This window comes from Nomascus leucogenys, chromosome 11 (assembly GCF_006542625.1).
Source record: "Nomascus leucogenys isolate Asia chromosome 11, Asia_NLE_v1, whole genome shotgun sequence".
Taxonomy (NCBI): Eukaryota; Metazoa; Chordata; class Mammalia; order Primates; family Hylobatidae; genus Nomascus; species Nomascus leucogenys.
The window spans coordinates 81,456,134-81,482,265 of NC_044391.1; the positions used below are offsets into that span (position 1 = coordinate 81,456,134).

At 40.6% G+C, this 26,132-nt stretch overlaps 1 protein-coding gene across 5 annotated transcripts in view; it reads left to right on the top strand.

The window, feature by feature from the left end:
• LOC100602238 (schwannomin-interacting protein 1) overlaps positions 1-16,605 on the top strand; it is a 592,588-nt gene extending 575,983 nt beyond the window's left edge. For 3 of the 5 annotated variants that reach the window (XM_030822764.1, XM_030822763.1, XM_012510766.2), the window contains 5 exons: positions 5,290-5,407; positions 6,828-7,025; positions 7,939-8,062; positions 11,308-11,401; positions 15,962-16,601. In XM_030822764.1, the coding sequence (XP_030678624.1) occupies positions 5,290-5,407; positions 6,828-7,025; positions 7,939-8,062; positions 11,308-11,401; positions 15,962-16,013 (586 nt within the window). In that variant the 3' untranslated portion in view covers positions 16,014-16,601. Of the gene's footprint in view, positions 1-5,289; positions 5,408-6,827; positions 7,026-7,938; positions 8,063-11,307; positions 11,402-15,961 lie in introns of all 5 variants that reach the window. The other 2 variants (XM_030822762.1, XM_003256362.3) reach the window with 1 other exon arrangement.
• Positions 16,606-26,132: the final 9,527 nt, after the last annotated feature.

A 26,132-nucleotide genomic window follows, 5' to 3' on the forward strand; every position in this document is an offset into this window, starting at 1 on the left:
TAGCATTGTATTTTCATAACAAATGTTGTGAGACAGAAACTTTGCTTTTTGTTTCTTTTTTTGTGTTTTTAAGTAGCAATAGGCATTTCTGTAACTCAAGGTAAATATCAACCTGGAACAGTCAGTAGGGAAAAGAAGGGAAAGGGGCAGAGTTTGCAGGATGGGAAAACTATTTTACAATTTACAAGGAGTAGCAGTACTTCATTTTAACCTAACTGAACACATTTTATAGAGACACCATCACACGTGCAGTACATCTAAAGCTTACCCAAACCTCAATTGTTCTCACATTCTTTCTTCATGACAGATTCTCGGAAAAATGAAATGTGTTTATAGCTACTTGAGTAGTTACAATCCATATTTTATGTTTCATCACTTTTGAAATTCTCATGAAACAGAACAAGATATAGTATAAAAATATAGGCAATTATTCATTATATATAAAATCTTTGAATCATGCATCAAAGATCCTTTAAAATAAATGGAAATAATACATTTTAATGACCCAGGCACAAACTTGTTGGGTATATTGAGTAATGAATGGCATAGCAGGACCAATGGCTGTCGAGCCACACTGGTTGTAGGCAGATAATGAGCAATGCATGTTTGAAGTCCCTGATGTATGGGACATTCCCTTTTATTCTGTTTCCTAAGGAAAGCCATACAATTGCCTTAAAATTATAAGCAAGTATAGGAGGCATATTTCCTTTAAAATTATATTGCCAGATACAGAAAGGATCTAATAAATTCAAATCTGAGGTTAAGTGTAGTGTAAGGGAAAGGCCACTGGATTCTAAAATCAGAAGTCCAGCCTGTAGCCTCTTGCTTTGTGACCCTGTACCAGTTACCTATTGCCACGATGATGATGCATAATTTTTTTAAAAAGCCACCCATGTCAGTATAGCATACAATGATCAAGCTTTACTTCTCCTTAGGATCCTATAGGTCAGCTGGGTGGTTCTGATCTGAGCTGGGCTTGGACAGGCTTACTCAATCATCTCCCGTCAGCGAGGTGGCTGGGCTCTCACACGTGTCTAGGGCTTCAGTTGAGACAACTGCCGGTTGAGCTCTATGCTACGAAGTTACACCGCCAGCACGCTAGCCTGGACCTGTTCTGAGGGTGGTGGCAGGGCTCCCTGAGGGGGAAACTGGAATACCATCACTTCCTCAGCATTCTACTGGCAAAGACAAGTTCCAAGGCCAGCCCAGGGCTAGGGAAATAGACTCCACTTCTTAATAGGAGAAGCTGCAGGGTCACATTACAGAGGAGATGGGTATAAGGAGAGGAAGAATTGAGATCATTTTTATAAAGAGGTTGTCGCAGGTCTGGGGCAAGTCATTTGACTTCTCTGAGTTACTATATCTTGCCTGTAATCCACAGATGATTATACAGCCCCGGGAGAGAATGTAAATGAACATACTTTAAAATTCAATGCAACAGTTCAAGTAAAGTGAACCAAGGTGCTGTGGACAGGGGGATAAAAATCTTACCAATGAATCTTGAACATTTATACGTAGATACTAGTGGTCTAAGCAGGTGCTAGGAGATTCCCATTTCTAAAATCAGAAAAAAGCAAGTAGTTCCAGGCTTCAGAACTGGCCTCAGACCAGCCCAATCCCGGTCACTGCAACCCAAAGCCAAGAACAAAGACCCGATTCACAATGACCACTGCTCTTCTAGAAGTCACCAGCAAACTTTAGGGCTGTGGCATTGTTTCTCTCAGGGAATAAACTGCTCTTGTCCCTGTATTTTGAAAGAAATGTTACCTTTATACAAAATCATATTACCACTTGGCTGAGTTTTTGAGATACTCTCTTCGTAGTTAAAAACTTTTCATCTCTGCCATCATCTCAACTCCTGTGCATATTTTAATAGTATCCCTGGTAACAGTAGTTGGAAGTCAGCACCAGTGTCTTCTAAATAACAGCCTTCCTCACTGTAAATGCCAAGCAGACGTGGTTGCTGTGCAGCCTCCCGACCAAGTGCCCTCCTGCTCCTGGCCAGTAGGCACTGTCACACAGAGGCCACTCCTGCTCACACTGAGATGTCCAGGAGACATACTTAGTCTTTATCTCTTCATGTTTCTGGGCATTCTCCATCAAGGATACTCTCTTTCCAGACTCCTGGTGCTCCCTGCCAGTAGTTCCGGGCAGCAGCATTGTTTTTAATTGCCTTGTGGTGTGTAAGGGAGAAGAGCTTTTCTGGGATAACCAGGACAGACCTTTCAGAAATGAAATCGACAGGCAAGGCTGACTTCCAGCAGCCTTTGCACAGTGCTCTGCTAAATGCCACTTGAAACATCAAGTAACCTTGAATTGGATACCTTGAAATTATATATCTAATTAACAAGATGAGGATCGTGTTTTGTTTTCACCTCAGACTGTGCTTGAGAGATCTAGGTAAATTAGGCACCCTGCAGCCTGAATTTTGCAAGACTGATTATGAGGGCAGCCAGATGCACTGCAGTGTGAGGGACAGAGGCCCAGGGAACTTCGGTTTTCAGATGTGAGCCTCAAAAACAGCCATGTCTCCCAGGGTGGGCAGGGTCCTGGAACAGGGGTTATCTGTTCTTCCACCCTGGGCACAGAGGCCTTCAGCAGCACCAGGTGGCCCCACTCATCCATTCAGGCTGCCTGGGAGCTGTGGTTGAGTTTCACTAAGAGCTGACTTCATCTTAAAACCTGCTTAAAGGCTAAAAGCAAACAAATCCTTCTTGAAACCTGAGCTTGTTTTAAGATGTCTTTACTAAAATCCCCTCTGAACCATTAGCTGTTATGTCATATAATTTCCTCTTCCTGAGAGTAACATTCTTGGTGATTACCACTATAAGGAATTATGTCTCACCCTATAAGAAGCTCTCTTCAGTTTCCCATGGGGATAATGTGCTACTAAGGCGATTTTCTGAATTTCTACCTGCGGCGTTTTTTTATTTTACACAGACTACTAAATCTCCCCCAACTTTTTTTTTTTTTCTTTCCTTTCCTGAGTTAGACTATATGGGATGTTTAAGTCTGGGTTAATCCTTCAAAAAGAAGTCAGCGTGGCAGCAGAACAACAGACTTTATGATCAGACTTTCTTCTGAGTGAAAATATATATCTCTGGACACTGTAAACTTTATTTTGCTTTGTATTTTGTATTGTGGGTTATTTTATATTTTTATAATCTGTGTATCCAGTAGCCGGACCCTTCTTCTCAAGACTTTATTCAATAAATAGAAAATGCTACATAATCCTAGATTCAAATTAGGGTTTGTCTTTAAAATGTGTCTGTTTTTAATTTGCTAACCGCTTTTTTTCCACCATCTTCCAATCCATAGATCTTGAGTATTATTATTAAAAGGGGGTTGATTTTATTTTTTTAGACTGACAGACATTAAAATTTCTAAACCTGCATGGAATCAAAGGGTAACCTGAACATACTATATTTCTCCAAGAAAAAAAAATATATGTGTTTGTGTGTGTGTGTGTGTGTGTGTGTGTTTATGTATGTATGTATATCTAATGGGTAAAAGTAAAAAGGTGGCAAATCCCAGCTCAATAGGAGAACGAACTGCCTAATAGACAATGTGTTGTCTCAGTTGATTCTACATCAGGGATTATTGTGACAGGACAAGCAGTATTAGAGTAAGTGACTTTAGAGAGTCACTTCACCTCTAAAATTTTGTTTCTTTTGTTTAGACTTTATTAGTAGAGAATGGAGAGCAACTCACATGTACAGGTCACTTGCCCTGCACTAAGCTCTGAATGAACTATTTTAATCCTTCCTGCATAACACTGGGTTTGCTACTATTCAACCCATTTTACAGATGAGGAAAACTGAGGGTCATAGAGCTTTTGTAAAGTGCCTGGAGAAAGAAGTAAAGATTCAGAACCTAAGTTCAGCTCACTACAAGCACCTTCAGATGATCAGAGTGGGGTGTGTTGCTTTCTAACCCCTAGCTCTGGGCCTGGCTCCCCCTTGCCTGTGCCATGAGGGTAGGGAGCAAATACAGCTGGGCAGACTGAGGGAATGACTGCATTTTCTTACAGGGGTTGTAAGCTGGGATTTTCAGTAATTATAGAATTTAACAATAGGTGGCAGTGCATACCCATAACAATTATGGTTCCCGTGTTAAATCAGATTTTCTTTTTCTGGGTTCTGTGTTGTTTTCAATAAAAGAAGCACTTTAAATGAGTGATCTGAGCAATTTCTACAAAGCATTCCTACCATTGGAATTGAAAAGTCAAATCTCAGGTAAGTTGTTCTTAGCATCTCTTCCTATGGCAGTAATAATGCCAGAGAAATTCAGCATCCTCTGCCCTAAACCTGGCTTAGGTCAGCTTCCTTGGGCTCTCTTCTTGCGTAGGAACCTCCTTTTGCCTTTTCTTTCCCTAAGCTTACACAGAGACTGGGGCTACTAGAGATGCTAGGAAAACTACTTCTTTAAAAACGCTTTATCACCAAACAGTATTGAAATGTGTTCAACTTCAAAAGAAGGTTAGGACAAAAAGTTGGCTGTGCAGTCTGGCCTGCAAGTGGCAGCTACATGGCCAGGTTACCCTTTGTGACTGTGCTTCCAACATCAGCAGCCCTGGAGCTTCAGGATTCACCACACATATAATGGCTTCCCAAAGGTCTCTGTCCCTGAGGTTCTGTGTGCAGGAGGCGGTCTGCAGAACCTTGCTGTGTTCTAAGGCTGCACCTTCCTACCTGGGTTTGGGGCTTCCTTACATTTTTTTAAGTGTGAACCTGTGGTGTTTTTCTTTCTCAGTGATATAAATGAGCTCCCTCGGTTGGCTTTTGGCAACTGCCTTAAAGATTTCCTTCAGATGACCCTATTCTGTCTATTTGGGAGAAAAGGAGTCTTTCTTCAGAGAGCTGTGGCCTTGGGATGCTGGCTCCAGTGAGAGAGTCTTTGATTGTCCCCCTGGGCGGGTTCTCTAGATGACACCACACAGCCTTATTTGCCCGAGGACCCCATTCATCTTGATTGACAGGACTGTAAACTCAAAGACTCAACACATTTTTTTGTGCGCCAACTGTCTGTTTGGCATTGTGCTGGGTGCTCTAACATGTGGCCTTAAATTATTTTCCACTTACCATGAAACAGGCAAGGAAAAAACTCACAGAACATTGGAAAATCCTCTACTAAGAGTTATTTATATGTGGAGAGTAATATTGGTTGCACACTTCTCCATGTGAAGAACACGTAAGACTACTTTCTGTTAGCAAAATCAGACAGTTCTATTGGCTGAAGCCAAATAACAAACAGCTAAGTAGAACTAGTGTCCTGTTTGTTTCTGCCCAGACTGCAGAGTGGGATGAACTTGCAGATATGCTTTGTCAACGACAGTGGCAGTGATAAGGACAGTGATGCTGATGACAGTAAGACTGAAACCAGCTTGGACACCCCCTTGTCTCCCATGGTGAGTCCAAACAGCACCAGCTGAAGCTTGTTGTTGTGATTTCCGGGCCATTTAGCTTCTTTTCTGTTGTGAATCAGGAACAAACATTTCAGAGATTAAAAAAGAAAAGTTTCTTGGAATTGGATGCTCCTAAAATTTGACAATGATTAAAAAGTCAAAGTTGTAATAACATAGAGATACATAAGCCTTCTTAAAAAGTCAAAGTTGTAATAAAATAGAGATAGATAAGCTTTCTTAAAGTTAATAACTATTTTCATATTAAACCATTAGAGAAATCACCAGCGTGGGCACCATGGCAAAACCCTGTCTCTATAAAAAATACAAACATTGGCTGGTCATGGTGCCTATAGTCCCAGCTACTCAGGAGGCTGAGGCAGGAGGATCACCAGAGCCCAGGAGTTCAAGGCTGCAGTGAGCTATGATAACACCACTGCACTCCAGCCTGGGCAACATAATGAGACCCTGTCTCTAACAAGAGAGAGTGTATTAGTTCATTTTCATGTTACTAATAAAGACATATCCGAGACTGGGCAATTTACAAAAGAAAGAGATTTAATGGACTTACAGTTCCACATGGCTAATAAGGCCTTGCAATCATGGTGGAAGGCAAAGGAGGAGCAAGTCACATCTTACCTTTTTAAAACCATCGGATCTGGTGAGACTCATTCACTATCACGAGAACAGTGCAGGAAAAACCCACCCCCATAATTCAATTACCTCCCACTGGGTTCCTATCACGACACATGGGAATTGTGGGAGTTACAATTCAGGATGAGATTTGGGTGGGTACACAGCCAAACCATATCAGAGAGAGAGAGAAATTAGATATGCTCTAAAAATTATAAAGAGAAAATAAGCTAAATCCAGTTCTTCCCTATTGGGCTTAGAAATATGAGCTCATGTCTTTCCTTCCCATTACAGAAGTTGGCTGAATAATCATGGGTGCCTGTTGCTGGAATTCTTTCCTCTCTGTGAGGTCTGTCTATAGCCTTTTTTACCAAAGACCAACAAAGAGGAAACTGTTGTCATTGAGTGCAGTGCAGCATCAGAACATCATTGGATACCCGAGATCCTGTCCACGCAAAGAACCTCCATAGGGCCTTGGCTCTGAGTCAATATTTTGTTATGTCTGGTCACTTCAGGAAAGTTTTGAGACCAAGAATCAAAGACATATTTCAAGATTGTTGTAAATATATTTCTCATTATTAACTATACTGCTCTCTCTGTTTATGCTAAAATCTATTTTAAACTAGACCCTTTTTGTGTTACTTGAGATTTATCAACTCAAGCAGCAAGTCACATTAATGCAGGGAACTCTGAGCTGCTCTGAGAGAAGGCTCAGAGGATGTTGTAGCCCATCTCTAAGTGGATGCTAGTTGGCATGCATGGAAGGCTCAGGCTGCTCTTTTTCCCTTTGCAGAGCAAACAGAGTTCTTCCTATTCTGATAGAGACACTACTGAAGAGGAGTCTGAATCCTTGGATGACATGGACTTCCTTACAAGGCAAAAGAAATTGCAAGCTGAAGCCAAAATGGCTCTTGCCATGGCCAAACCAATGGCCAAAATGCAAGTAGAAGTGGAGAAACAGAACAGGAAAAAGTCTCCCGTCGCTGATCTTGTAAGCAGCAAAGGCTGAAATGCAAGCAAGTGTTTGGGGGCCGGAAATGGTTGACACTGTCCCAGTCCTTTCCCAGAATTATGCAAACTTGGGTTTCTCTAAGGTAGTTTGTAAAAAGTCCTGTCACTGAGAAATGATTAAGTTTGTTTCTTTTTCCTTCCTACCGTAGCACTGAAAAATACATAAGCAATAGATTTCACAAAAGTAAAGTTTGCTCTTGATTGATATCTACTGTTTCTTTGCAACAATATTAGCTGCCACGGGAATATTTAAATTCCTTTAAAGCGATCTCAGTCTAAGAACCTATTGGTCTTGGCAAACTTACTATTGCTATAATTCTCATTCTCATGTTTCAATAAAGACAATATAGCATAGCGAATAGGAGTCCTGGACTTTGGAGTTTAAGTCTAGCTCTGCCATTGACCTGCTATGAAGTTCTAAGCAAGTTACTTAAGTCTCAGTTTTCTCATCTATAAAATGAGGATGATAATGCCTGTGTCAGAGTATGATTGTGAGGATTCAGTGAGATAAAGTATTCAAAGCACATAGCACAGTGCTTGTAGCATGGCATAAATTATTAAATAGTAGCTGATACTAATTTTTTCCATGTCATTGATATTATTGATGTTCCTTGGTAATTCATTTGTGGCTATAACATTGACTCACAACCCATATTAAAGACCAGTCAAAAAGCTTTTGATGCTGGTAGTGTTGTGTTTTGATGCCAATTGCATATTAGGTAATGTAGTGTGGATGTAGGGCCCCACATTGGGAAAGACACAGACTGGGAAAGCTTTTAATCACTGAATTGCAGTGGGTGGATGGGTGGGTCTTTTAAGAGAAAACTGGGTCTTACGTTCAGTGTGTTTGTGGCTCTATTCACTCCTCCGTTTCTTCTCCTTTGTATCTTCAGCTGCCACACATGCCTCATATAAGTGAATGCTTGATGAAAAGAAGTTTAAAACCCACCGACCTGAGAGACATGACTATTGGGCAGCTACAAGTGATAGTCAATGATCTCCATTCCCAGATAGAAAGTAAGTGTAAGATATGCTTGAAAATAGGATATTCAATGTAAAACATCATGGGATAGTGCTACTTCCTTGGTCCAGTTTTTTCATACAACATTTCATTGGGTTCCTGTGTGATTGCAACGAAAATAAGAGAATCACAAGGCTCTTTTTTGTTGCCGTTGTTTGTTTTAGCTGTAAAATGTTCAGAAGCTTTAAGAATTTTTCGAGATTCACAATAGTTTCAGGTCCCTTTTATTTATTTTAAATCCCCAGCTCCTAGCACAGTGCATGTACCTGACTTACAACACCTGTGTCTTGAACACAATTCAGTAGTTACAAGTCATTTGCTATACAAATATACTTTCTACTTTAGTTGTATACACATTCATCGTAGGTATCATCATCATCAATAAAATCAAATTAGACACATTTCCTGGGACTCCAGGTGGTGGAAGTATGTGGAACCAATATGTGAAAATTACAGGGTGACAAAATACGGACCTTTCTCCCCAGAATAAAGAAAGACCTCTAACAGAAGTGGCCACAGGGAGTGGTAAGTGGTGGTCACTCAAGATGATTGATCATGCAGAGAATAAGCAGTTGCTTGCCCTGATGAAAGAGAGAACATTCTCACTTAGGCAGTGTGGTTAAGCCAACAAATTCACAATCTCTTCAGCCCCTGGGAGGAATGAGTCTGTATAATTATACGGTATTACAGATTAAAAGAAATTCAAGAGATATGCCAACCAAATGCATTCAAACAAACCAACTATAAAAAGAAAAGAGCATTTATGAGCCAAACAGGGAAATTTGAATACTAACTGAATGTTTTAGTAAAGATTGATTTATTTTAGATGTGATAAAGGTGTTACAGTTATGTGAATTTAAAAAAGAAAAGCTGGCCAGGCGCAATGGCTCACGCCTGTGATCCCAGCACTTTGGTAGGCCGAGGCAGGTGGATCACGAGGTCAGGAGATCGAGACCATCCTGACTAACACAGTGAAACCCCATCTCTATTAAAAATACAAAAAATTAGCTGGGCGTGGTGGCGGGCACCTGTAGTCCAGCTACTCGGGAGGCTGAGGCAGGAGAATGGCGTGAACCCGGGAGGCAGAGCTTGCAGTGAGCCGAGATCTCACCACTGCACTCCAGCCTGGGTGACAGAGCGAGACACCATCTCAAAAAAGAAGAAAAGAAAAGAAAAGCCCCTGTCTTTTAGAGATACCTACTAAAGCATTTACAGATAAAATAATGTGATAGCTGGAATTTGCTTTAAAATAATCCAGTAGAAGTCAGAGAGAGAAATGATTCAAGCTTGGCCATGAGTTGATAATTGTTGAAGCTAGTTGGATACATGGAAATTCATTAAACTGTTATCTCTGCTTTTGTAGCAGTTTGAAAATTTTCCATAATAAAAAGCTTAAAACTTCATATTAGAAAAACAGTTATATGCATTAAGGGTTCAGATATGTAAACACTCTACTAAGTGACAGTATAAAAGACTACCTAAGTGCACACTGGAAAAAATGAAATTTTTCCACAAGATCCAAATAAAAAATTGGATATATTCAGTGCCAAGTTAACACATCGAATATTGTTTTAAAATTAAGAGAAAGGGTCAAACATTTTGATTAAGAAACCATAGATTCACAGGATTTTTAAAAAAATTCTACAACTGCATTTTAATTTTAGTTGAAAATTAATTACTAGAGTTGTTATTCTTTCAAGGACTAAAAACGCTTTCTGATATTTTACCACTAAAACATCTTCCTTAGACTTTTCAACACTAAAATTGCCATCTAGTCTTTTTGAGGAATAGATGAAATTTTAGACCTCTTTGTGTGATTTTTTTTTTTTTTTTGGCTCTCTTTTTAAAAATGGAAACTAGTTTGACCTAAAGGCAGATAAATGCATCATTTGAAGTCAGGATATCTAAAAGTATTTCCAAGGGGGACCTGTCTGATCACCCCCATTCTATCTTTTGTTTCCCTGCCCAGAGCTCTTGCTAGATGGGCACTCTCTTCCATGTGGCTGAGCCTAGCAGCTGTAATGCTTAGCTTCTCCGAGGGAAAAAGCAAGAGAGAGCCTTTGCTTGTTCATGTTCTTCGGTGGCAGGAGCCCAATTAACCCAGTGCACTGATTTCAGGAAGATTAGAAATATTTCGGGCCCGGGTGCAGTGGCTCACACCTGTAATCCCAGCACTTGGGGAGGCCGAGGCGGGCAGATCACGAGGTCAGGAGATCAAGACCATCCTGGCTAACAAGGCAAAACCCTGTCTCTACTAAAAATACAAAAAATTAGCCGGGCTTGGTGGCACATGCCCGTAGTTCCAGCTGCTCAGAAGTCTGAGGCAGTAGAATCACTCGAACCCGGGAGGTGGAGGTTGCAATGAGCCGAGATCACGCCTCTGCACTCCAGCCTGGGTGGCAGAGTGAGACTCCATTTCAAAAAAAGAAAGAGAGAGAGAAAGAGAGAGAGAGAGAAAGGGATGGATGGGAGGGGAGGGGAGGAGAGAGGAGAGGGGAGGGGAGCGGAGGAGAGAGGAGAGGGGAGGGGATGGGGGGAGGGGAGGGGAGGAGGGGAGGAGGGGAGAGGAGAGGAAAGGAGAGGAGAGATTTCCATCTCTATAGATTTCATTCCTGGTATAAGTCTTAAGTAATATTTTCCTTGGCACCCTGTTGTTTAGAAATTTCAGGGGTTATTTCTTCAGGTCTTGCACATCTAACTATATCACAAATCTGACTTTCCAATATCTTCAGATAATACTTTCTCCTAAAACAACCTGCACATAGGGCTTCTCCTTTCCTAGGGCCATGTGAAGGCTTTGAGCATCCCTGACATACCTTCCTTTTCAGCTGGGCATCTGATGTAGTAGTCAGGCCCCGAGGGGCCCCTCCTGACTGTCAGCGTGGCAGGAGCATCCTGAAGCTGAAGGGTGGAAAACTTAATGTGCTCCAGGCTTTGTTGTTCACATTTCTTCAAAACAAAACCTGCTTTTTCTAACAAGCTATTCTCCTAAAAGCTAACCATTTCTTTTCCCACCTTAATATGAAGGTAATTGGAAATAGTTCCTACTTTACTCCTTTTCTTCCCACACCTCTATAATTATGAAAACTAACGTGTTTCTGCAACATAAGATGTCTAACCTTTTACAAAAATATCTTTCCTATTATGTGTAGCTGTTTGTGTGTATATTGGTTGGTAAATAGTTTACATTCTGACTTGGAGGCAGTTTTATGTGTTTTTAAATGCTCTTTATTTGCCACAGGCTTGAATGAAGAGTTGGTCCAGCTGCTTCTCATCCGAGATGAGCTGCACACAGAGCAGGATGCCATGCTGGTGGACATCGAAGACTTGACCAGGTCAGTGTGGCTTCACTCTTGCCAAAGAAGAAAAGAAGCCCAGGGTGGTCTGAAATCTAAGAATTAGGCAAATCTAAGAATTAGGCAAAAACTAGCTTGAGAGAACTTCTTCCTCTACTTCTATGAGTAACTCACCTAGCCTTTTCTGGTGCCAGCTGTTCAGATGGAGGGGAAGCAGAATTCCATTGTCTCTACCAAATGCATGCTTTTTAGCAACCATCCCCCACTTGTGATGAATTGTCAGTACATTACTTCTCACATCTCCACCTAAATCAGGTCAGTAGTTCTGGTCTTGGAGGACTTTACCTTGAAGGATTATCCCCTGGGAAGCTGGGCATAAGCCATGTCATGCTGACATGTTTCCAGCACAAGCAGCCATGTGATGAGTTCTCCGAAGCACAAGCTCTTGTATGATCCAGTTCTTGATCGCCTCTGCCATGCCCAGAAGGCAGGGACGCTGGCATCTCTCTGCAGCCACAGTGCCACCAGATTGTTCTCACCATGGGGAAACTCCAGGACTTGAGTATTTAGCTGGGCTTTGCTCCAACTGCCTCTTTGTAAAGAGGTAAAAAGAATGCTTCCCTCCCTAGGGGACAAGGAAACTAGGCTAATGCTGGTCAAAATTTTGCATTTCTTTGTAGATTTCCTTGCAGGAAAGCATGTCACTGTAAGTATATAAAGTACATGGAATACTGTAAACATTCCTATGAGCACATATTTACTATGGCATCTTTTCTGAGACAGTCCATATGGAATCTTTAAACCAAAAGACAGTAATTGCTGTTAATCCCAGAAATAGTATTTAGAGAGTAGAAGGCTCTCCAAAGAAGGAACACCTCTTGGCACAATGATGTAAGGAGTTAAACACATGATCTACAACAATCCCAGAGAAGCTTGAAAACATATGTAGTGATAATATTGCTCCCAGCACCTACCATAGGACCTCATCTCAATGTGTAATGCTGGGTAAAATAATTGTCTAATGATGCAATGATATAAAAAATAGTTTTGGTAGCAAAATAATTGCTGGAAAAATATGTTTAAGCTTTCTTTTTTAAGACTTACGGGCAGCACTGTTTTGTATGTTTTACATATTATATTGTCTTATCCCTAGCCAAAAACAAAACAAAACAGTAAGCCTTCTCATACTCTTTGAACATAATTGCCTGCATCTGCAATATCACAATAACACTCAAATAATATTATTGCCATCTAAAGATGTATTCAGGCACTACACCACCAGCAATTATAAAACATCCCCTTTTTGTTAGTTTAAGAAGTTTGCATGCAGGTGTTAAGATTATGGGAAATCAATGGTGAAATATACAATCAGGACCTACATTTTTTTTGAAAAATATATAAACTCTTATAAACTATGATTTACCTGTGACGGCAGAGATCTTTTCTCCGTCTCTCAGAATAGTATTGGCATTTCTTTTTGGCAAGGAGGATGGTGAGAGGCCCCTCCTCTTCTCTCTAAGTGTTAGGCTGATACTTAGGTTTGCAGTGTATGTTTTTATAACCTTCAGATGGTGTGACCATCGGAAACAGGGCAGGCAAAACCATAGAGTTAAAAGGAGAGGAGTCACTAATTCAAAGGTGTTGGAGGCATTCTTTGAATTGGAGCAGTCCTACCATGGGCACCAGGGGCATGATGTCCTTGCCTAGCCTGCCTCTTGGTGGGAAGAAGCTTCTACACCTGCTCCTGGCTGCAGAAAAGTAACTTTCCTCATTGGAGGGACCTGAGGATACTTAAACATCCCTAAAGGCAGCAGCCCCAGAGTCCTGCAGCCAGATCTCAGAAGGCGGAGGGGATGGCTGTGGGGACTGCTGGGACATGTGGTCCACCTCTTCCCTTTACCTGTACAACTCTTACTATTCCAGATGTCCATTCAAATCAGTAGTTCTCAATTTGGGTTGCACAACAGAACCATGTGGGGAGGCTTATAAAATAGTGATGCCTGGATCCTACCCCAAATACTCTTATTTAATTATTCTTGTGGGCTAGCCTGGGCATGAGAATTTTTTTAAAGCTCCGAGATAATTCTCTTGCACAGCCAAATTTGAGAACCACAGGTTTGGATGATGCTTCTTTGGAGAAGCCCTCTCTGACCTCCAAACACTTGGCTCTTTAGCATTCATTCTCCCCTTGTATGGATTGTCAGTGCATTAAACTTATTACACCTCCATGTAAATCAGGACTGTTCCCAGGGGATTTGACCCCGGCGTGTCAGGGTCATTCCATGCTGGCATGTTTCCAGAATATGAACAGCCGTGTGGTGGGTCTACAAAATAGCACCAGCAATTATGTGACCTGCTTTCAATCATAAGACTGTGTTAAGACCTTCTCCTCAGTGTTCCTAACAACATCTCATCTCTGTCATGTGGAGCCTAGTGGCACTGTGTTTCATTTGTCTGCTGTCTCTCCCAACCTGACTATGAATTCCCTGAAAACAAAGGTGATGTCATTTTCATTCATTACTGTGTCCCCAGAGCCTAGCACAGGGCCTGCCAGGCACATAGTAAGCCCTCAATAGCAATTGCTGATTTAAAAAAAAAAAAGAGTTCTGATGGGGCTTCAGTGAAACAAATCCTAATAGGGACTCTTACATAACTTGCTGATAAGAACCTTTTAGTTTTATGGACTGAAACCCTTTCCCTCCTTTGTTTAAAATTTTAATGAAATTCACTATTTTATTTATGTCTCAAAAAATTTCCCAACTTTCAATATTTTCTGAAGTTGTGTGCCATCTGCTCTTCTTTCCTTCTCAGAAAACCTTTTGATGTATGTGTGTGCATGTGCATAGGAGTATGTGTGTGCACGTACGTGTACATAGTAGTATATTTAAAAAATTGCTGTGAGAACTGTAATTAGCTACAGTGGAATCAAGTTCACCGGGCATCAAAATACCTTGATCTGGATTTGCTTAAGTGAGGCATATGAGTTAGTTATGAAAATGTTTGATTCTTGTTATACATCAACAGGTCTGCTAAAGGGGACAGATTTTTTAAGGAATGGAGAGCTATTGATAAGGCACTTTTTCCTGAGTACCTTTATTGTTAGTTGAATAGTGCCATTTATTTATGGGCTGCTGAGTGTGGCAAGGACACTGTTGTCACTTCCCTGTTTCTGAAAGTACTTGTAGTTTGTCTTCCCTGATATGACACATTCTGCATAAAACCAATGAGTTCAACTTGACATCACTGACTACCCAAGTCCAGGCAGCACACACAAACTATTCCTAAACCTTTTATTATAGCTGGAAACCACAGCCCTAGATGTTTTTCTCTTGCCAAATTTATCATTTCCTAAAATCGTCCTCTAAAACCATTGTCTTTTGCAGCCTTCAAACCCCATCATTCTCTGAGAAGTGACCATTCAAGTGATGTAAACAGCTTGGCCACACTCCTCCCCCTCTGCCCCACTGTCTACCTCTGCCCCACTGTCTAGCTGCTTCACTGGCCTATTTTTGGGTTCACAGGTCATAATAGAGCTTGTTTTTGGTTTTGTTTGTTTGTTTGTTTGTTTTTTGAGACGGAGTTTCACTCTTGTCGCCCAGGCTGGAGTGCAATGGCATGATCACTGGAACCTCGCCTCCCGGGTTCAAGCAATTTTCCTGCCTCAGCCTCCTGAATAGCTGGGATTACAGGCACACACCACCATGCCCAGCTAATTTTTGTATTTTTAGTAAAGGCAGGGTTTTGCCATGTTGGCCAGGCTGGTCTCAAACTCCTGACCTCAGGTGATCCACCAGCCTCAGCCTCCCAGAGTGCTGGAATTACAGGCGTGAGCCACCGGACCTGGCCCATAATAGAGCTTTATAAATAAGAAGACTCACCCTATCCTCACTGCCAAGACCATGCCCTTAGGATTAATTGGGGGGAAAAACATGCAAACATGGAATATCTTTACATCCACAAAGACCTGCCATTTGTTAGACATTGGCTTTTGCAGGAGTGAATTAGATTTTTGGCTCCAGGTTTCTGTCAGGAGTCTTAGTTAATATCTAGGTCTGTGTCTGCATGTGTCCTTAGATAAAGTAGTCACTCAGTTACTCTTACCATAATACCTTGTTTCGACTTTTGGCTTCGTGCTTATTTCCATCTGTTATTTCCTTGTTTGCTATTTATTCCTTTCTTGTCTCTCTCCATTGGAACATATTCCCCATGAGAACAAAGACCTCATTGTCTTGCTCACCATCAAATCCCCAGTACCAGGACCCATGGAAGACACGTATTTAATATTTGTTGATAAAAGTATCCCAGATGTTTGTTTATTTTCATTTTCAAACAGAACTTTTCTTCTTAAAAGTAGTAATGTCTAAAAGTCTCAGGTTCATCCAGTGGCTTACTAAATAAAAGGAATCATACACAATATGTAAAAATTAAAGAGTTTAAATCAGAGTTCAAAGAGTTTGAATACGGTACTTTTTCTTGATTCTCATCTATTTCACTGTCAGTAACTCTGAACTTCAGTTTGCAGGATACTGTAGCTATTGATTGAAAAGCAGTTTGGATCTCTCTACATAATGCTAAAGAATTGTATTAATTATTTTACAGACATGCTGAAAGTCAGCAGAAGCACATGGCAGAGAAAATGCCTGCAAAGTGAAAAGAAGCCATTCAACCAGAGAACAAGCTAGAATTTATTTTGCTTCTGTGGTTGTAAAAATGCTGTTGCTAAAGGTGGCGCAGAAACAAATATCAGTGTTAGTCATTGATAATGTCTGAAGCTTAATGTCCAGTGATTGGCCTTTGCTTCTTAATTTATTTTAATTTTTTACTTGTGCCACTTAATATCAGGCATTTTAATAAAATATTGTTACAAAAAATGTACAGTACTGACACCACCACAAATCATGGTTAATAAAAGAGAGTAGTTTTAACTTTATTTTTATTTGTTTAGAGATTTTAAGTTGGAACAGTATTTTCCCATTGACTACTTTTCATTCTTCACTGTAGTTTTAAAGAAGAACTGTAAATGACGGTGCTATACAAGTCAAAAAATACATGCCTGCCTCGTAGTGAAGTTGTAGCTCTCCGTAATATGTATATTTTACTCAGTTTTCAACATTTTGTGAATGTTGACTACCTGAAGTTCCTTTTTAGATGTGCTATTAACATTCTGTTGGATTCAGAGGGTTCCTTGAAAGTTTTATGTATAAATATGTAAAATAAAAATTAAAACTTTGTTTCATATGATATGTCTTTTTGCTCACTAGCAAGCCTTAGACTGGCTTAACCCCTCTGCAACTAAATTCCCCACCAGGAAACTTTTATCAGTGAAAAAACAAATTGCTCCAGAGGGCACGCAAGGTGGCAAATTGCCCAGAAAATTATGAGTGTGAATGCGTGTCTGTGAGTATGTGTATGTGAGAGAGTGATCCGAAGAACACCAAAGGTCAGTAGCATCGGAGCCTGCACTTCTATTATTGCTTAAAGAGATCCATCTGGAATTTTAGCACTTTAGTATTTAATAGCTACTGGTCTTGTTAGGGCGCTATGATTGTATCAAACTCCATTTACTAAATTCACCACGTGAACAAATGATGCTTGCATTTACTCTTTCTCCAAGGCCAATTGTTGCCATTTTCAAATTTTTAGCCATTCTGTTGGTCTCATGAAAGAAGATTCCAAGTCTAAAGCAGATTACAGACTGTTTCTTAATCTCCACTTATTACTGGAGAGTTTCAGAAAATAGATTTAATTAGCTAATGTTCACGTAGTGATTAGGGAACCATAAACTAAAGCAAAGATGAACAATTCAACATTCCAGAGCCACCCACAGACCACCTGGTTTCACTCCAAGGTCCGTGATGTAATCTGAAGATAGAACTTTAGACAACTGTCTCCATTTTCCTTTCTCAAAAATACTCAGATAAGTATTCTAAGGAATTAAAAAGATTTGCTAGTGTTCCTAGACAGCCTTCTGTTTAGCAAAATAGGTAATCTTAAATTGTAACACTAGTTATTTTTTATGGGCCTCAAACTAGTTATTTCCATTCAGAATAGAAAAAGAACACAGCTTGTAAATATATTTTGGTTTTTGTGAGTTGGCTGTTGAGGAGGACAGGTTGCTGCTCACTACTGAGCTAAAGAGTGGGGCCCTAAATCCTCTCTGCCCAAAGGGCTCTAACTGAGCCCTGAATTCCCACACCAGCTGTCAGGGATCTCCTGGGGTGATCCCAGCCCTGTGAATCCAAGCACAGCTGCTAGACTGTCGTCACTGCTTCTACTGGGTGAGAATGTTGGTCAGTGAGCCAGTGGCTCTTGTCTCTAGCTGCACAGTGGAACCATCTGGAGAGCTTCAGAAACCACTGGTGCCTGGGTCCCACCCCCATGGACTGACTTAAATGGTCTGGGGTCTAGCCTGGGCATTGAGACATTTAAAGGTCTCCAGGAAATTCCAATGTCGAGAACCATTGCCTTCCACTTTCTTCTTTTCTTTAGCTTTATTGAACCATGTTTCTAAGTATCTAGTTTTTTTCTAATTAAAAAATATTATATTCCTATTAGTTGGCAATCTGTGGGGAGAGCACAGCTGGAGAGAGTGCTATGGACACAGGTCCAAGCAAGAGAAGGTAGTGTGGCCTTCTGAACCTCCTGTGGTGACACTCACGACCTGGAGCCCTGGTGCTAAAACTCAGCCCACCACAAAAGACTTACATTTTAAAATCCTTGCCAGAACTGCCAGTTTCAGTAAAAGTTTAGAAATGTGTTTTCTCTGTCTTAAGCCATGCAGTCTCTGGCTAGAAATGCATGTTGTGGAGAAATTCATGGCCTCTAAGCTCTTCTAATTGTTTGAAGCCCATAATCGTAACCGAATAGCTCCCAACTGGAGAAGAAAAGAGAGAAAATGAGATTATACCCACAAAGGGCTTCTGAGAATACCTCTGGGTCAAAGCCTAGCTAATAGTACAACTGTTCTTCCCACCATGCCCTGAGATACTCAGAGGAGAGTTATATTTAATTTGCTGGTGTTCCTTTCAGCCTTCTCTGCCCGTGGTAGAAATGTCACCAAGTGATTCTCTAAGGGGATTCTTTCGAGATTGAGTCTTTCCAGTATTTTTATTTAGGCTTGTCAGCAAGGACTGGGATTATATCCAACAGGATTCTTACCTGCTCTAGATCATCCTTCCACATGTAAACTAGGACCTTTACTAGTTAATCAGGCTTAGAATGCTAGACTAACCTCAAAAATCAAGTTCTGCTTCTCCTCCCCATTTTTAGACAGTGAGGTGTAGATGAGAGTGCGCAGGCTCTGGAGCCAGAAGCACCTGACCACAAATGCTGACTCCATCTTCCCATGGATTTGACCCTGAGCAAGTTCCTAAAGCTGTCTGTGTCTTATCACCTGTAAATACCATCTCCTCATTATTATAAAGACTGAATAATGTTTATAAAGGCACCTGACACCCAGGAAATACTGAATAAATAAATGTTGAATAGAAAGTAAATGATGAGAGCTCAGGTGGTGGGAAAATTCTGAATTTTACCAGTTTCTGAGATTTAAGGCATCCTTGTAGTTTTGTTTCCTGTTTATTAATTATTAATTTACAAAACAGTGATGCTTAAGGAAAAAGCTAATAATTGCAAGTCCCACTCCCTCCTCCAAATACCAGTGCTAAAACTTGGAATGCATTCTAACACATCTCTCTATGCTTATACAGATACACATGCATGGGGTTTTATATTTCTATTTGTCTATACAAAGGTAGGATCTCTGTAGCTTGCTTTATCCATAGACATCCTTCCAGGTCAGGACGTAAAGATCAAAGTCATTCTTTTCTTTTTTTTTTGTTTTTGAGACAGAGTCTCATCTCACCCAGGCTGTAGTGCAGTGGCACGATCTCAGCTCAGTGCAACCTCCGCCTCCCAGGTTCAAGCGATTCTCCTGCCTCAGCCTCCCGAGTAGCTGGAATTATGGGTGCGTGCCACCACACCCGACTAATTTTTGTATTTTTAGTAGAGACAGGGTTTCGCCATGTTGGCCAGGCTGGTCTTGAACTCCTGACCTTAGGTAATCTGCCCACCTCGGCCTCCCAAAGTGCTGAGATTACAGGTGTGAGCTACAGTGACTGGCCCAAAGTCATTCTTTTTAATAGCTTTGTAGTAATCCCCAGTGTTGGTGGAACATACCTTATTCAGCCATTCCCTTTAATGATGGACATTAAGAATCTTTTCAGATTTCTGCCACCAGAAAGAGTGATCCAGTAATTATGCTTGTACTTAACATCTATTTATACCTTTTATTCTATGATTACCTCACTTTTTCTTTAATCATTCCTTGGTACTGCTTAAATACTTCAGAGTACAGAGAGCTAATTATGGTAGGTACGAAGACCGGGAGGGGCCATTGCAGAGAAGTTTGATTCCTTGCAATGAAATTGGACCACACCAACACATCTTCATCTTCAAAGATTCAACTAGAGCCTCTCTCTCTCTATCTCTGTCACACACACACACACACACACACTTTTAGCCTCCAAAAACTCCCCTCTGCCTCCTGAGTACAGATTTTTCTCTATTTCCTCTTTGAGGGTAGAGGCAAACTTCAGCCACCCTTGTAACTGTAGCCCCCAGCACAGAACCAAGCAGACAGTCCTCCCTTGAAGATTGGCCCAGTGAGAAGCTCTAATCATTAGGACTCTGCCTTTTGACGCCTCTGTTAACTGGCGTCACTCTACTCTTCTGATCTATAATTCCTCTCCTCTTAGCTGAGGGATGAGCCCCTGGGACTGACTGACTTCAGATTTAATCTCACTGTTCTCAAGTTTAATCCCCCATGACTGGTCAATTTTTTTTTAATCCCTCAGTTACCCACAAATCTAATCTAAGATCTGAAAAATTTCCTTCCACAGAATTTGTCATCTCTGATAAACAGCGCTTTTAGCCACCAGTCTGCTAAAATTCATGCCTCTCCACCGTGTTTATAGTTTTGGAATTGTTATTGGGAAATGGCTAGAGAGAGACATTCCCAGCCCCCTGACCCTTGGCCCTAGATGTGATCCCATGACACATTTTTACCAATGGAATGTCAGTGGATGTGATGTGCCTTAATTCTAGCCAAGGCTTGAAAGAAAGGGTTTGCCCTCTCCATTCTTTTTCTCCTTATACCAGCTACTATCACAAGAACCTAGAGGGATGCAGAGCCACCAGATGGAAAAAGTCTGGGTCCCTGACTTACTGCATGGAGAGAGTTACCTGCCATCCAATAGGATTCACCTCAAACTGGAAAAACAAAGTGATTAAATAAACTATGATTACATTTGTGCCTTTATACTGAATTGAATCTGTTACAACAGCTAGCATTACACTAACTAATGCAAGTCCTTAACAAGGACAGCCATAATCGTTTAAGAAAGAGCTGAAACACAGATCCAGTTAGACAAACCCTGTGTTCTTAACCACCATGCCACACTGCTTCTTTTCTATAGAAAATCATCTCTAGGTCAGAGATTGACCCTTTTGTCAGTTAACGGACCTCTTCAGTTTAGTTTAAATCTTTTCCTCTGCTCTATCTTTTCCTTTAGCCATTAGGGCAAAAATCAGAAGTTGATGAAAATGAGATTTGTCATGAAAAAACAATTCATGCCAGAAACAAGAATATGGAATTTATGATGATGCCAGAAACACAAATATTGTTAAGTGACAACAGGAGACCTATTTGGTGTCTAGCTGGAAAAGTCTTAGGTTTCTATGATCTTTAAGGCCACACTTTGATTACTGCCACCTCAGCTGAATTCTGATGCTTACAAAATACAATATACAATTACCGTTTGCACTGGTGTTCATTTATTTTTTCTCAATAGGATGTGACACATTCATTATGAAATAGGTTGATGGGTAATGAGTTTTTCAGGATATTTTAATTGAGGCTTATAGTCAGTTGTCAGTATAAATTAACATTATATTAAATAATTCATGAATTAATGGTCTGGCTGTGCAAAATGAAAATGTCCTTTTAATTTCTGAGTGAGTATCCTAAAGCCATTTCATTTGGTAGCTTTGGTAAGAAAGGATTCACCAAGACTAATTGGTCATAAGAAATTCTTTTTTGTAGCAAACTTCTTTTTGTACATTTCTCTGTTCTAGAACAATGGTCTGCCTGTGGTTGTAACACAGTCCTTGTTTTAAAAACGACTGAATCCACTTCCCTGCACCACAGTACAAGAGTACAAGGTAGTAAAGTAATACTTATGGGGAAAGTGATTTTATTTTCACCCTCCAGACTAGGCATTCAAACTTTCCTGTTTATTATTTACTACCAGATTCTCTTTTCTTTTATATTCAATCAATACCTTATTTGCTTTTTTGGCTTTTCAGAAAACAGTGGTGTGTATCCTGAGCATAGGCAAGGCTGGAAGTGAGTGCTTCAATTTTCTGCCTCATAAAGTTACTTCCTTCCAGATGTGTGTTAGTTCACAGTAGAAATTACAATCTGTAATGACGTGTCATCTCACCTTGTGCAGGAGCTTTTTAGGTCACATAACATCCCCATGCATTAGAAAGGGCATGTGAAAGTCAGCCAGGGATCCATAGTTCACCTTGAGAGCAGTTTCGATGTGAGGGTTCAAGGTGAAAATGATGTTGACTTTTACAGGCACTGGGGAGAAAGGGCTTTACTGTTTATCACAAAGCATCCACTTCCTCCTTCCATCAAAGTGAAGGACTCTTGTCCCTGCTGCTCAAGAAGGCTGACTTGAGAATGTGTCATTGTCTCTGATGCAAATCAGATTGAGAATAGAACACCAGTCGGGTGCTCTAAGTAATTTTTTAAGGGAAGTAATGAATGCTTCAGGAAGAATAATTAGGTGTGGGGATGTTTCAATGGGAGTAATAAATCTATCTCCCTGCAGTTCTGGCTAAACTAAGAGTGGGAGTAAGACAGACACGGGGCTTTTTGGAGTTTGAAAACCAGTCTCACCACACTGCAGATGAGAGTGCTGGGCCTTCAGGGTGACAGCATAAGAGCAGGAGAGGAAACCTGGCTGAACATGAGGATGGAGGAATGGGAGAGCTACTCAGTGAGAGGCCAGGGGGACCTGGGACAGCATCTGCAGAACTTGGCAGCTCCACTGCAGGCCTTGCCACGGCCAACACCTCTAAATGCATTTTGGTGCCTTGAACCCATTAGCCAAAAAAGTGCCTGGTGGGTTTTGCTTCCATGAGAGTAAAAACTAGAGCCACTGACAGGCCCGTCTGTCACCAATCTGCAGTTTCCTGTGAGGACATTCTTCAGGCAATACAGTGGGACCCAGTGAAGCTCAGAGCCAGGCCCGCCCCATGTGTGCTAAGGCTTACAGGGCATTTGTCAGCGGCAGCTTTGAAGGGGCTAAATACCTGAGGTTTAATGAATTATGGGGGCAATATGTGAATATATAAAAACTTTTTTTTTTTTTTTTAGACACAGTGTCTTGCTGTGTCGCCTAGGCTGGAATGCAGTGGCATGATCACAGCTCATTGCAGCTTTGAACTCCTGGGCTTGAGTGATTCTCTTGCCTCAGCCTCCCAGGTAGCCAGGACTATAGGCACATGTCACTATGCTTGGCTGTTTTTTTCTTAATTTTTTGTAGAGATGAGGTCTCACTTTGTAGCCGAGGCTACAGGCTTAAAGCAATCCTCCTGCCTCAACCTCCCAAAGTGCTGGGATTATAGGCATGAGCTGCTGAGCCCGACCGACAAACTTCTTTTTATGTTCCCTTACTTCCCAAGCTGATCTGGGGGGCTACCTTCCCACAAACACGTAAGCAAGAATAACGCAAAAAGTATAAATAAATGAATGTGGTTTGGAGAGAAGGGGCACAGCCAACAATAAACAATAAAACATGAAAGTTTTGAATGATACTTTTTTGGCCACCTTTGAAATGTGTTGTTCATTTGCTCCTTACAAGAAAGAGTCCTAGCTAATTCATCTTGGTTTTGAATCTAAATTGTATTTCCGGTCTTCTCTGTCTCATTCTCATTTCCTTCCTATTTCTTTTTATTTTTAATTATTACAATTATATAATAGTTGTATATCTTTATGAGATATATGTAATGATTTTATATGGCATTTAATATGTAATGATCAAACCATAGTAATTGGGATATCCATCACTTCAAGCATTTATCATTTCTTTGTGTTAGGAGCATTCCAACTCCACTCTTAATTATTTTAAAATAAACAATAGATTATTGTTGACTGTAGTCACCCTATTGTGCTACTGCATACTAGATCTTATTCATTCTAACCATATTTTTGTACCCATTAGCCATCCTCACTTTGTCCCCCACTCCCCACCACCCTTCCTAGCCTCTGGTAACCTCATTCTACTCTATCTCCATGAATTCAACTTTTTGAATTTTTAGCTGCCACATATGAGTGAGAACATGCAAAATCTCTCATTTCTTTCAGTTCAGTCCCCTAATTTACATAGACAAACAGTGTGCCAATGTTGTATTAATAATGCCCTCTCCAATCCACTGAAATGAAAAGTCAAAATGCCTACTTCCTTTTTTTAAAAGTACACACATGTGTGTCACTTCCTAAATTCTGCTCATTGTCAAGAATTATTGGCTATAAAATCATCAAAGAGTCGTTGTCAAGATAGTTAACTGCTCCTATAAAACATCCCAATTGCCTTGACTTCACATGATGCTTTTAGAGCATCGGTACTTGCTAGCTGGGGCCAAATGCACTCACTCATCCTTCTGAGAATTCTGAATTTTAAAGAAAGTAGGAAGTTCACATACAAATGACTCTCATTTCAGGTGCTTGCATGGATTTTCCTTTACTACCAATTAATTGGGCAAGCGGCATTTCTTTCACATCACACCAGAAAATGAAAGCCAAATCTTGGGGCTACTTAAAATTTCTGAAACAAGTAGTCATGGTCATTCTTTACTCAAAGTTACCCCAGGCTCCTTGGCTCAAGACAAAAGCATTTTCATGGGAATTCCTTTGGCGTCAGTTTCCAAGCCAGTCATGCAAGCCATCCATAAATATGGACCTTACATGCCACTGCAAGTGGAGCTGCTGGGTTTTCAGGAAGTCAGTGGCTTTACCTTCCAGGTTCTGAAGCCAAGAGCAAGAGAAGAGTGAATGTGAGCACTCCTTCCTCAAAGATGACTGAAAGAGAATGGAAGAAATATTTGAGAAAACTACTGTCAAAGGCAGCTGGGAAGAGGAAAAGAAATCACTGTGTACTAATATGGAAGCTGAAAAGTGTAGAGAGGGAAAGGGCTAGACAGACCCTGGTCATGCACGTCTTTCCACGGGTCACAAATATAAATGCATATAGGGGCCAGACTGATAATACAAACAAATAACTGAAGCAAGCTGGATGCAAGACTATAAGGAGTGATGAGGAGCAAATGCCCTGACTAAAGGGATTCACTGCTAAGTAAATACTGACAACTTATCTGGCCTGGGCTGACCTGGCTTTTCTAAGATTTCAAAATATCTGGATTTATTATACAAAATACGTTACTTCTATTAACCAATGTTTTATCTATATGACATTGGTCACCACTGAAAATCCTTTTAAGAAAGAGCCCCACAAAACTCATTATTATATTTACTGACAGACTGATATTTACCACATTACACAATGGCAACTTTATGAGCACCGAGGGAGATATTCCTTTCAGATGTCAATACCAATAATAGTCAAGTTTCTCTGATTATCACTGTAAATTATTTGACTGATCATGTCATTGTCCTGCCTGCATTGGCTTCCAGGAAGCAAGGAAGTAAATTTGCAGCTCACCTATGAAAAGTTGGATGAGAGCTTTGGATAATGTGACTCTTACTTTGCTGTACCAACTCTCTAAGTTGCCTCAAATTCTTTTGGGGAACCAGGAAAGGTATCATAAGTAAATAAATCCATATATCTATTTGTAAATTTTTTCTTATTTATTTTTACTTATAAATGAATCTATATATTTATTTAGCCCTCTCTGGCTACCAACACCTGGAATCTTCTCCCAGAGAAGCATCCAGGGAGCTGCCAAAGGCAGTAATCTATTTGTTTTGGAAGATCGAGTGAATAAAAACCAAGTCTTGATTTCAATTATACGTCCCCAAACATCTTTTGTTTGTCTATATTTTCACTATCATATTGCAATTAAGTTCTGCTCTCATGGTCAGTGTTAACTGCAGTTTTTATATTGCCAATGCGTGTTCTCATTCTTCTTGTTTTCTTGGGGATCTCTTCCTTAGCTCCCATATGGTTCCACTGGGACTGTCGTCAGACTTGGCGACCTGTCCCCTTTATCACAGGTATGAACCAGGCAGTTAATCAAAACATGAATTCCACCACACTCCACTAATAATTGGTTCATTAATGGGCACGTAACCCCAGCAAGGCCAATCAGAAGCTTCTCTGCAATTGGTTTGTGGATACTGGGATTGCTAAAATGAGAAAATAAGAGCTTGGCAGTCATCTCTTTCCACTATAGGAGAGAGAGTTCGCAACAGAAGCCAAGGAGCGCAGCAGAGCTGAGAGATGCTGCAGGAGAAGGAAAGAGCCCTGATGATATCCTGTCAGTTCTTGAATTTCCTCTGAAGCCAGTTTCTCCTTTGAACATTTTTGTTATAATAATCATCAATAATACTCCATTTTGTTTGAATTAGTTTACATAGACTTTCTGTCAGGACTGAAAGCATCCTGACTGTACTGTTGTCTCTAATCTTATAGTCCTATCCCAACATCTCAATCCATCCTCCACATAGCTGCCAAAGTGATCT